This window comes from Nothobranchius furzeri, chromosome 6 (genome assembly GCF_043380555.1).
Source record: "Nothobranchius furzeri strain GRZ-AD chromosome 6, NfurGRZ-RIMD1, whole genome shotgun sequence".
Taxonomy (NCBI): Eukaryota; Metazoa; Chordata; class Actinopteri; order Cyprinodontiformes; family Nothobranchiidae; genus Nothobranchius; species Nothobranchius furzeri.
In genome coordinates, this window is record NC_091746.1 from 59,710,352 (window position 1) to 59,723,184 (window position 12,833).

General features: G+C 44.5%; 1 protein-coding gene across 2 annotated transcripts in view; it reads left to right on the top strand.

Moving 5' to 3' along the window:
* Nucleotides 1-12,833, top strand: part of LOC107395254 (lysosome membrane protein 2) — a 44,327-nt gene that overhangs the window by 29,453 nt on the left and 2,041 nt on the right. Inside the window, exons 7-12 of one of the 2 annotated variants that reach the window (XM_015974584.3) lie at nucleotides 5,936-6,114; nucleotides 8,051-8,169; nucleotides 8,322-8,395; nucleotides 8,508-8,559; nucleotides 10,311-10,463; nucleotides 10,603-10,644. In XM_015974584.3, the coding sequence (XP_015830070.3) occupies nucleotides 5,936-6,114; nucleotides 8,051-8,169; nucleotides 8,322-8,395; nucleotides 8,508-8,559; nucleotides 10,311-10,463; nucleotides 10,603-10,644 (619 nt within the window). The remainder of the gene's footprint in view (nucleotides 1-5,935; nucleotides 6,115-8,050; nucleotides 8,170-8,321; nucleotides 8,396-8,507; nucleotides 8,560-10,310; nucleotides 10,464-10,602; nucleotides 10,645-12,833) is intronic. The other variant, XM_015974585.3, reaches the window with a different exon arrangement.

A 12,833-nucleotide genomic window follows, 5' to 3' on the forward strand; every position in this document is an offset into this window, starting at 1 on the left:
CCCTACAACATCCATAGCCTTGAGATACCCAGGACGAACCTCATCCGCCCCCGGGGCTCCGCCGCTGTGTAGTTGTTTGACTACCTCAGCAACTTCTGCCCCCGAGATCGGACAGTCCATCCCCAGGCCTCCCAGCTCTGGTTCCTCCTCGGAATGCGCATTGGTGGGATTGAGGAGCTCCTCAAAGTATTCCTTCCACCGTCCGACTATAGCCTCAGTTGACGTCAGCAGCTCCCCATCCCCACTGTAAACAGTGTGAGCGAGTTGCTGCCTTCCTCTCCTGAGGCGCCGGACAGTTTGCCAGAACCTCTTTGGAGCCGATCGATAGTCTTTCTCCATGGCCTCACCAAACTCCTCCCACGCCCGAGATTTTGCCTCGGCAACTGCCACTGCTGCACCCCGCTTGGCTATCCGGTACCTGTCTGCTGCCTCCGGAGACCCACAGACCAGCCACGCCCTGTAGGCCTCCTTCTTCAGCCTGACGGCTCCCCGAACCTCTGGTGTCCACCAGCGGGTACGGGGGTTGCCACCACGACTGGCACCGGCCACCTTACGGCCACAGCTAGCAACAGCCGCCTCGACAATCGCAGAGTGGAACAAGGCCCACTCGGACTCAATGTCCCCCACTGCTCTCGGGACGTGGTCAAAGCTCTGCCGGAGGTGGGAGTTGAAGACCGTCTTGACAGGTTCTTCTGCCAGGCGTTCCCAGCAGACCCTCACTATGCGTTTGGGTCTGCCAGGTCTACGCGGCATGTTCCCTTGCCATCTGATCCAACTCACCACCAGGTGGTGATCAGTTGACAGCTCCGCCCCTCTCTTCACTCGGGTGTCCAAAACATACGGCCGCAGGTCAGATGATACGACTACAAAATCTATCATCGACCTGTGACCTAGGCTGCCCTGGTACCAAGTGTACCGGTGGGCATCCTTATGTTCGAACATGGTGTTCGTTATGGCCAAACTGCGGCTTGCACAGAAGTCCAATAACAAAACACCGCTCGAGTTCAGATTAGGTGGGCCGTTCCTCCCAATCACACCCCTCCAGGTCAAGCTGTCATTGCCCACGTGAGCATTGAAGTCCCCCAGCAGGACAATGGAGTCCCCTGATGGAGCACTATCCAGCACTCGTCCCAGGGACTCCAAAAAGGGTGGGTACTCTGAACTGATATTTGGCCCATAAGCACAAACAACAGTCAGGACCCGTTCCCCGACCCGAAGGCGCAAGGAAGCTACCCTCTTGTCCCCCGGGGTAAACCCCAACACACAGGCAGAGAGTCTCGGAGCTAACAAAAAGCCAACCCCAGCCCTCCGCCTCTCACCCGGAGCAACTCCAGCAAAGTAGAGTGTCCAACCCCTCTCCAGGTCTCGGGTTCCAGAGCCAATGCAATGTGTCGAGGTGAGTCCGACTATATCTAGCCGGTACCGCTCAACCTCTGCCACAAGCTCCGGCTCCTTCCCCGCCAGCGAGGTGACGTTCCATGTCCCAAAAACTAGTTTTCTTGTCCGGGGATTGGACCGCCAAGGCTCCCGCCTTGGTCTGCCACCCGATTCGCATTGCACCGGACCCTTCATGTTCCTCCTGCGGGTGGTGGGTCCACAGTTGGACGAGCCCATGTATCCGGTTCGGGCTGGGCCCGGCCGGGCCCCATGGGCGAAAGCCCGGCCACCAGGCGCTCGCTCACGGGCCCCAACCCCAGGCCTGGCTCCAGGGTGGGACCCCGGTAACCCTCCGGGCCGGGTACTCCGACTCTTCATTTTAACCGCCATGAAAGATCCTTCGAACCGTTCTTTGTCTCACCCTTCACCTAAGACCAATTTGTCATGGGAGACCCTACCAGGGGCACTAAGTGCCCCAGACAACATAGCTCCTAGGATCATTAGGGCACTCAAACTCCTCCACCACGATAAGGTGACGGTTCAAGGAGGAGATTTCCTAAAAAGTGAATAAATAAATGACTTTTCAGGTTTAAAAAAATCACACACAGCAATAAACATCCAAAACCTAAAAGTAAAAACTTCAATAAAAATAAGTTAAGACATGATGACAATAAAGAAGTGAAGGACCTCATGGCTGTGTTTTTGCTCAGGGAAAAACATCAAACATCACATTTATTGTGTCCAAATTCAAACTGTGCTGCTTTTCTGCACTATCGTGACCTAAATTACTTCTACTTTTTAAAATTGGGATCTTTGGGGAGTTTTAATCCAGTTTTCAAGCAGAACTCTTAAAGAGGGTGACTCTCTGCCTTGACACGCCTCAGAGATGTTGTTAATGTCTGGTAAGGAGCCAATCCAAGTAATTTACATCACTGCTTCGTTCTCTGTGCCAGTTTTCAACTATTTCAGCTGTGACATCGAGAGTGGTATTGTCTTAGAAGATGGCATCCAATTTGGGAATGCTTCAAAACGCCAAGCTTCAAAGATGGTGGCGTTCAACCAGTCTGAATCAAAGCCTTCTTTAGACGTTCTTGCCTTCATTTACACTCATCACACAAGTCAGTGGCAGCACTTCTCTGATTTGGAGCTAAGTTTGACAGATAGTTTCGAATGATACTTGGCTCGAAGGATGTTGGCATAGCTCTCCAGACAAGTTCAAAGTTGTCTCAATGCTGCGTTATAAGTTAGGTTTCCTTTCTGCACATGAATCATCTTTCTCACAACTTTTTTCTCTGTTTCAGGGATGAGAACATGACATTTGATGCAGTTGTGCACAGGGGTTTTACTGCCAGAGCAGCAGTCATTTTCTGAAAACAACTTCTTTGTAAATCAGAAAGTTTGTAATGAACAGAGGTGTGGACTCGAGTCACATGACTTGGACTCGAGTCAGACAAGAATCTATATTTTAAGGACTTCTGACTTGATAAAATCTATAAAGACTTACGACTTGACTCGGACTTGAATGCCAATGACTTGCGACTTGAATCGACTTGCATCTGTTGACTTGAAGATGACTTGAGCATATTTGATATTTTAGCACAAAAGTGGCACGACATGGACAAAAGTCATGAATCATTCTTCGTTCTGGGTTTGACCTTGTACTGCTAACTGCAGCAGCTCTTTGTTTAAAATCAAGTTCAGTTACTTTCTGCTTGTTGGAGCAAATAAATGAAGCTTTAAGAAGCTTTATTTCTGGAATGTATTTATTATCATTGTCATTAAATTGAAGTTGGAAAGATGACTTGATTATGACTTAAAAATTCAACGTTAAGGACTTGGACTTGACTTGGACTTGGTTGTCTTTGACTTGGACGTGACTGGAAACACTCGTGACTTGTGACTTGCAAAGCAGTGACTTGATCACACGTCTGCTTATGAAGGTTAAAGTTTTGACGTTTGGTGACCATATGAGATATTTTTGCACTGTTGTTATTTTTAATTTGTGCCACTTTAGCCCGAATGAGTCATGTCTTTCAAGCTTGAGGCTTCTTTATTGCACATCTGTGTCATGGGTGAATGTTGGTGATCTACTTTAGCTCAAAATGACATGAATACACACGCCGAGCAGCACTTTAACTAGTGATGCTGTTTTGTGCTGCAGTGTGTTGTGTGTACACACCAATTCACCTCTAAGATACCTGTGTTTGTGTCATTTTCCAAAATGGAAAAAGCAAGAGCTGATAAGATGCAACCTACAAGTGAACAGGAAAAAGTCAACTTTGGATATTGGGCAATCATTAGCTATTTATTAGGAAAGCTACCTTTCAAAGTGGCAAGTCACCTGTTTGAAAGTTGGTTCAGATGCAAATAACCTCAGATTTCAAATAAATAACTACACAGTGTGGGATCCACGATGGTTTTCTCACATCAGAATTGTTTAAAAGAAGACATCTCATGTAAATCTCACGTTTTGCATCTTTTTATTGCTGCCATGTGGACCTCTACTGCATCTACAAACACTCCAGACATGATGAAAACATTTGTCTGTTTTTCATCAGTGTTTGGTTTACGAATGAAAAAAATCAAAAACAAGCTGTTTCAAAAGGTCCCTGTTTGTGACATCACAAATAGGGCTGCAACGATTCGTCGACGCTGTCGACAAATATCGACAATAGAAATAGTAGACAATGAATTTCATTGTTAACATTGTCGCCAGATGTGTTTTTTCCGACCGAGTGAGGTATCTCACTTCATTACAATCTAACGAGAGTCGCACATGCGCAATAGCTCCTCTGCTGAGCGTCAACAAACAGAAATGGCAGCATCCAACACAGCAGCTACGTGTACCAAAACATCTAAGGTTTGGGAGCATTCTAGCCTGGATTCGGCGACTAAAAAGATTACCTGCATTATTTGCAAAGCAGTCCTTGCGTATCACTGCAGCACCTCAGTGATGCATGAACACTTAAAGAGAAAGCAAGTTGGACAGTTGAATGAAACAGTCTGACTCACCTCGGTAAGATTTTAATAACACGAAGCCAATACGTTTTGTTTTGGATGTACACTGTACATTTTTTTAAACATATTTTCTCCTTTAAAAAAGAGATTTAATGTTATGCCCGACTGTGCCTGACAAAAGTATTTTAATTTTTATTTATGCATTTATGTCTACACTTACTGAGCACTGTGCCTAATTGGTGTTTAGACAGGTCATTTCTATTTACTTTTAGTATGAATTGGCTTATCAGCAGCAAAGTTCAATAAAATATGCATTTTCTATTGAAGTACCCATCCTTCTTGTGTTTATTATCATTTTTCACATAATTATAGCAATCTCATGCTAAATTTAAGAAAATTTTAATAATTATCCGATTAGTCGACTAATCTTTTCAATAGCTGGTGACTAGTCGACTATTAAAATAGTCGTTAGTTGCAGTCCTAATCACAAATGAGGAAATTAGTAAATTAGTATAGAAACCATTCTCCCCTGGAAGAGATCGCTGCTGTTGGAGGAGCAGTGCCTCTACGTCAAGCCCCCATCCACATACCAGAGCTTCTCAGCTGATAGCAGCCTGAGCGGGGATAAATGGGTGTGGCCAGCAAATGTTTGTTTTCTTAAAGTGGCAGTGGCTTTGTTTCCTGGCACTAGGGGGCAGTACATACATACATATATTTAAGGGTAGTTTTACCCATATCACCGTGACTGTCACTGGTTTAAAGAAAAACATTACGGTAAATGTTACCTGTGGAGCAAAAGGCGTGACTTCGTTGTGACTCCTCAGATTTAATTTTGGCGGTTGCTCTGACGAAGCCATCAGTAGACATCAAAACTTGTCAGCGAAGGTCAAATCAAGGTCTTTTTGCTCTGCGTATGATGAAGAGCCACCGAAAATTAAATTGGATAAAAAACAGAGTGAACATAACAAAGAGGGGACTCCTCAGACTTTGATGGTCCTGCAGTTACTGCCGTCGAGAGAATGCAATGTCACTTGTAGTTTTCTGATGCTGTACTTTCCAGATCTGCTTAGGGTCCTGGGCTTGCAGATGACGCCATCATACTACGGCAATACCGCTCAGCCAAAATACATTGCATCTCTTTTTTGATTTGGTTCTTTCACATATGATTTGGAAAGACTTTAGCAGTTTTTGTTATTAAATTTGTGTTTCCTACTAGTTAAATGTTTTTTGACGTAGTAAATTATCTTCCATGAGTCATACGTCCAAGCCAATTATCTAGTGTGACGTCTCTGCACAGGACCCTGAGTCGGCCAGAAGGGAACATGGTTTCCCCCAAAAACGCTAGACCCGCGCCCTGTACTTTAGGCCCGATTTTTACGGGTATATGGTACATAGCTGCCATTATTCATTTTCAACAACGTTTCGATGAATATTTCCAGAGATTAAAGGTAAAAACTACACATTGTCTCTTTAAAGTGACAGAGCCCTGAAATGACTCAATCTGGAAGGCACTGAAAATGTCAAGAATAAAACTGCTGAAAATCCTCGTGAACCTATTTCTTTGTTTTAATTGTAAAATGAGATCTGCTTTGCTCTCCAGGACAATCTACATGGATTTTGAGAAGGATGTGGTGGTGAAAGGAATCCCAGCATACCGTTTCACACCACCGAGCTCCGTTTTGGCCAGCAAGGAGGAGAACCCAGCCAACGAAGGGTTCTGTGTCACCTCAAATGAGTGCCTGGGAACCGGGGTCCTAAAAGTCAGCCCCTGTCGGAAAGGTAATCATCAGCAGCAGCAGATTTTCATCCAGAAGTCTTTGAACTTCAACATGCCTCTCACAAGGTCGCTTCTCTTTGGTCCTCTCTTGTCTTTTATAATCAAGTCTTAGAAGTATGAAAGATATTTTTGTTCAAAAAAGCTTTCCGTCCCACACATTTTACAGTATACTTTTAAGTAACTAAATGTAAACCATTCCAAGGCTGTTCCAGGGAAACTTAACACCTCACATGAATGACTCACGTGAGGCAGTTCTGCAGCCGTCGTCCCTGACCCAGTAGCTGGTGGCAGTAAGCCCTGTCACCTGATTCTGTCCTTGAATACGATCAAGAATGAGTTTACTGCCTGTGTTCATGTGCTTCTTTAACTCTGGGTCTCTGGTTCATTTCTGCTCTTGCAGATTTGGATGCAAATCTTTAAAACAAGTGAAAATCCTGTTTTTATTTTAGAATATTGAAGCCAGGATGAGGAATAGATCCAAATGCAGATGTATTTTCAACAAATTAAAACAAATCAAGCTGATCAAACTCAAAGAGGATTGGCTACAGAGTTAGTTTTGACAGATAGAAACTAAGAGCTGCTGATTTTCATGTTTTTAAGCTGATGGACAGCAGAAAAGATGATAAAATGTTTGAAAACAGATTTTGGAGAAACCACAATTCTGCTGAGGTCAAAAGTTTTGTTTAGCCACCGAAAGAAATGAGAGGATTTGGGAAAGAGCGCTGTGATTAAGGTCAACCAGTGAGTATAGTGATACAAATGTGTGAGTGTGTTTACACTGCAGTGACCTTGTGCGTTGTCACGTGAACGGCCTCTCAGGTGGCTGCGGGTGGTCGGGTGTTTTTGCTCCGCTTTTCTGTTTCCAAGCACAAGAGAAGGAAATCTGTCACCTCTGGCCCACTTTATCAGCAGCGCCGTCCGACTGCCTCGTCGTTGCCAGTAAACATGTCGTGCTTTGGTCAGACTGCCTGTGGCCAGAACTATGATCTCAACCCAGGTGATTTTCAAGTACTCAATCCTGATGACAATAACAGGAAGGAACTTCTACTGACATGTTTCTTTTTCTGGACTGCCTTTAATTACTTTCTCAAGTGTGTTTGTTGTCCATTTGAGTACCTGGCTGGAGTGTGAGTTTTTCTGATCTGATCAGATCTGTTCAGCAAACATTTGTCGCATCCTGATTACACCACACAGTAAACAGAGAACTATCTGACTGAGATATTTCCTATGCTGCCACTTTGATGGCTTTTGATGGGAGGTTTTTATGTATTATCGTCATCTTGTTGCTTTTGACTTTGAATTTCTGTGAAGATAAAGTTTATTTTCAATTCAATTCAAGTTTATTTACATAGCGCCAAATCACGACAGGAGTCGTCTCAAGGCACTTCACATAGTAAACATTCCAATTCAGGTCAGTTCATTAAGACAATCAGTAAAAAGTTTCCTATATAAGGAACCCAGCAAATTGCATCAAGTCACTGGCTAGTGTCAGAGTCTTTACAGCAATCCTCATACTAAGCAAGCATGTAGCGACAGTGGAGAGGAAAACTCCCTTTTAACAGGAAGAAACCTCCAGAGGATCCTGGCTCAGTATAAGCAGCCATCCTCCACGACTCACTGGGGATGGAGAAGACAGAGCACACACACACACACACACACACACACACACACACACACACACACACACACACACACACACACACACACACACACACACACACACAAAGAACAAAAAGGTCACATGAAAGAAGTGCATCTTAACTAATACGACTCCAGCTCACAAATATACACTTAAAGTCATATTTTCTGTAGAATTCCACAAACTATTTCAGCAAAGTAATGAAAGACTTAAATATTTTTGTTAAATATGTAACCTAGACTGAGTTTATGGATGTTTAGAAACTGTTGCAAACATCTCCCCCTCCTTTTCTCTTCTAGGTGCCCCCGTGGTGGCCTCCTTTCCTCATTTCTACCTGGGGGAAGACAAGTACATAGATGCCATTGGAGGAATGTCCCCTCAAAGGGAGCACCATCAAACCTTTCTGGACCTGAACCCGGTACTGTTGCTCCCCCTATTGGTGCACAAATAGCAGTGCAACAATTGCACCATCGCACAAAGTCATTGTTCATTTTATTCATAGGAACAAAGGTTTCTCAATATGATTAAAATGGTCCTATTAATAATTTAACGCATGTGTTTCACTGTCAGACCACGGGAATAATCGTACGTGCAAACAAAAGAGCACAAGTCAACATCTTGGTTGGCAGAGTCGTTGGATTCCCGTGAGTTTCTGCTCTCAGACTAAATAAAACAATCTCTTTTCACCGATGATGAATTCTAGGTAACCAAACAGTATTTTATTGTTTTCTGTCCTCTTTCCTTTATTCACAACAGGAAAACTAAAAACCTGACTGAGACCATTTTCCCTGTTATGTTCCTCAATGAGGTAGGAAATGCAAACTTTACACTGTTGTCCTATGAACTAGTAATATGTGAGAAAGTTGTGAATTTAATTGAAATGAAGTATGATGATAAACCTCTATTTTAGTTGCTCATAAGAAAAATCAGGTTAGCTGAGGTTAATTTAGCTAAGCTGATTTATATTTAGAATTCAACAAAAAGGTGTGGAAGGACCTCAGATGTTCAAACTTCTATAAATGAAATTATTAAAATATCCAGTTAACCCAATAATCTCCACACCAAGGCAAATCTTCTAACCCGCTTTGCCCTGGATCGCACATCTGTTGCACTTCAATTTGAATGAAAAGTAATGATGTGTGTTTCGACCACTTCTGTCACCTACTTGGAGATTTATCAGCGTAATTAGCATGACTACAAATCAGACGTCGGCACGACGCAAATATGATGTCACCACATAAGCTCCTCTACCCCAGCGTAGCTGCTACTTACCACATGGCCAGATTTAAGGTGGTTCTTTCCTCCTGATGGAAGGATTGGATGTTCGCTGAACTTACAGCCATCTTTAATCTGCTCTTCTCCATCTCTGGTTCAATAACGTCGATTTGGTGATGCTCATTTGTAGTTCTGGATGTATTTTTTCACAAACCCTAAAATAAAATCTCCCTCTATCTGAAATGAGGGTGTTCTTGGCGTCAAAATGCATCTTTAAAATATTAGATAATAGCATTTTTAGTCTTATTGACTTACATTCATTTTTTTGTTCTTCTGGGGACCCATGATGTCGAAGTAGGCTCCCTATAACGTTCAACTTTTTATTCAGACATCCCCACATTTATTTATTTATTAATTTGTTTGTCTATTAAATTATTTATTTATTTGCATTTGCTTTTATTTTAAAGGCTTTTTATTTAGTTTCAGTGCATGCATTTAAATAATAGGGACTGAAAATGTGCTCTTTCACTTTGTTACCTTTTTAAAGGCTATTAATTATTAAGTAACGAATTAAATCATGGAGCTATTCAATAAATTCTTAAGTCAATAATTAAATCATGGGATGAGTATTTATTATTGTTGAAAGTCACATGATCTTAAAGTAGAAATCTGTAAATTACACCATCTAGAGGCAGAAAGATGTATTGCACCTTAACTCTCTCTCCCAGCAACGCCTCTTGTTTATGAAGGTGCACCTCTAGCTGGCCAACAGAGCTAAAACACGTTGTTTTACGCTTCTCATTCTCACGTTATGCTGTTTATTCATATCTATATATAATGTTCAATGACTTACTTGTCCATAAGTAATGTCACCAACTCTGCATCTGTCTAGGTCCTTCTGCAAACGCACTCTCTGTGATTGACATCTCCACGTAAGCGGGTGTCTGAGTGGTGCTAAACTCAAATTGCATGAGGTTCATGGGGGGGGGGGGGGGGGGGGGGGTTGTGCAAAGACAATGACAGTAAAACAATCTTGAATCTTGGCTCACTTTTACTCATTTCCAAAAATTCATACATGGCTCCTGAATAGGGGAACAATTCAGATTGCTGCTTTAAATGTGAGATTTTTCAGACAGGCCTTGAAAAAAGACGAAGAGACAAATATTGTCACAATTAAATTGGGGGGGGGGGGGGGGGGGGTCCAGTACTATGTAAATGTGGAGGGTAACTAGTTCATTTGAATCTAAAGTTACTCAAAAGTGGTTTTAATTAGAATGAACAATTAAATGCTCAGTTTTCCATCTGAGTCCTGTTTCTCCTGTCACGTTACCTCTGCTCACTCAGAGTGTGGAGATTGATGATGCATCTGCAATGAGGGTGCAGAAGCTGCTGCTGATCACTAAACTCGTGTCCAACTTCCCACTGTTCATTGTGGGCCTGGGTGGCATCATGCTGATGATCTTCATCGTCCTCCTGTTTCGAGCTCATAAACAAAAGGTACGCTCCCTTATCACCACTTCTCTTCTGCCTAATTCTGCCGCTAATAAGTAATCTGTGTTAATCCTCAAGTGTTTGATTACATAACCACATACTAATTGCTCTGTGCATGAGTTCATCACCTTGTATCTCTGTGCAGAAGGAAGTTAAGCGCATTGAGTTTACCAAGCCTTACTGTGCTGTAAGTCTTCCTGTTTTTTTTTGTTTGTTTGTTTTGCTGCTTTGTTTTATCATCTTGCATTGCTTGTTGCCTGAAATGCATCATTTATCTAATTTTTCTAAACACAACAAACACCTCATGCCTTGTTACTGAGAGGTGCCGAGCAGGGGTGGGCATACTAGTTGCGCTACCAACACTATCTATAGTGGGGACGGTGTGCTGCTGACCTCTACTCAGGACGTTGTGGATCGGTGGGCAGAATACTTCGAAGACCTCCTCAATCCCACCGACACGTCTTCCAGTGAGGAAGCAGAGTCTGGGGACTTTGGGTTGGCCTCTCAAATCTCTGGGGCTGAGGTCACTGAGGTGGTTAAAAAGCTCCTCTGTGGCAAGGCTCCAGGGGTGGATGAGATCTGCCCGGAGTTGCTTAAGGCTCTGGGTGTTGTGGGGCTGTGTTGGCTGACGCGGCTCTCCATTATCGTGTGGACATCGGGGGCAGTCCCGCTGGACTGGCAGACCGGGGTGGTGGTCCCCTTATTTAAAAAGGGGGACCGCAGGGTGTGTTCCATCTACAGGGGGATCACACTGCTGAGCCTTCCTGGTAAGGTCTATTCAGGGGTTCTGGAGAGAAGCGTCCATGGGATTGTTGAACCTCAGATTCAGGAGGAGCAATGTGGATTTCGTCCTGGCCGTGGAACACTGGACGAGCTCTATACCCTTAGGGAGATCCTGGAGGGTGCATGGGAATTAGCCCAACCAGTCTACATGTGTTTTGTGGATTTGGAGAAGGCGTTTGACCGAGTCCCTCGGGGGGCCCTGTGGGGGGTACTCCGGGAGTATGGGGTACCAGGCCCTCTGATACGGGCTGTTAGGTCCCTGTATGACCGGTGTCAGAGCTTGGTCCGCATTGCCGGCAGTAAGTCGGGCTCGTTCCAAGTGAGAGTTGGACTCCGCCAAGGCTGCCCTTTGTCACCGATTCCGTTCATAACCTTTATGGACAGGATTTCTAGGCGCAGCCAAGGTGTTGAGGTGATCTGTTTTGGTGGCCCAAGGATTGAGTCTCAGCTCTTTGCAGATGATATAGTCCTGCTGGCTTCATCAGACAGTGATCTCAGGCTTTCGCTAGAGCGGTCTGCAGCCGAGTGTGAAGCAACTGGGATGAGAATCAGCTCCTCTAAATCCGAGACCATGGTCTTGAGTCGGAAAAGGGTAGAACGCCTTCTGTGGGTCAGGGATGACATCCTGCCTCAAGTGGAGGAGTTTAAGTATCTCGGGGTCTTGTTCAGGAGTGAGGGAAAGATGGAGCGGATTGGTGCTGCGTCTGCCGTGATGTGGGTGTTGTACTGGTCTGTAGTGGTGAAGAGAGCTGAGCCGGAGGGCAAAGCTCTCGATTTACCGGTCGATTTACGTTCCTACACTCACCCATGGTCATGAGCTTTGGGTAGTGACCAAAAGAACGAGATCACGTATACAAGTGGCCAAAATGAGTATTCTCCGCAGGGTGTCTGGGCTCTCCCTTAGAGATAGGGTGAGAAGCTGAGTCATTCGGTAGGGCCTCGGAGTAGACCCGCTGCTCCTCCACATTGAGAGGAGCCAGTTGATGTGGCTAGGGCATCCAGTTAGGATGACTCCCTGGTGAGGTTTTCCGGGCACGTCCAACCAGGAGGAGACCTAAAGGTAGACCCAGGACACGCTGGAGGGACTATGTCTCTCGGCTGGCCAGGGAACACCTTGGGATTCCCCCGGAGGAGCTGGCCCAAGTGGCTGGGGAGAGGGAAGCCTCCCTGTTTAGGCTGCTGCCCCCGCGACCCGACCCCGATAAGTGGCCAAAAATGGATGGATGGTGACATTTTTTTAATTAATTTTTTTGGTGGGGCGCATTTTTGCAGACTGTCTTCAGATGCCCTTACCACATATCACCACTAGGCAACACTAAATTGACATTCTTCACACAACTTGAACCCATCAGACTGTTATCAGGTCCATGAGCACTTTGGAACAAAGTTGTTCCAAAAACATGCTTAATATTCACCAATGTATGCAAAAAGCACACACCTACTCCAAACAGCAGCAACAATGCATTATGATCATATCCACAGACGCAGCCCTTTAAATTAAAGCCCAGACTCTCCTCTTTACAACAACATAAGTACCATTACTCTACCTGCAAAACTCATGGAGCTCAGCATCCAAACAAACGGCTGATTTTA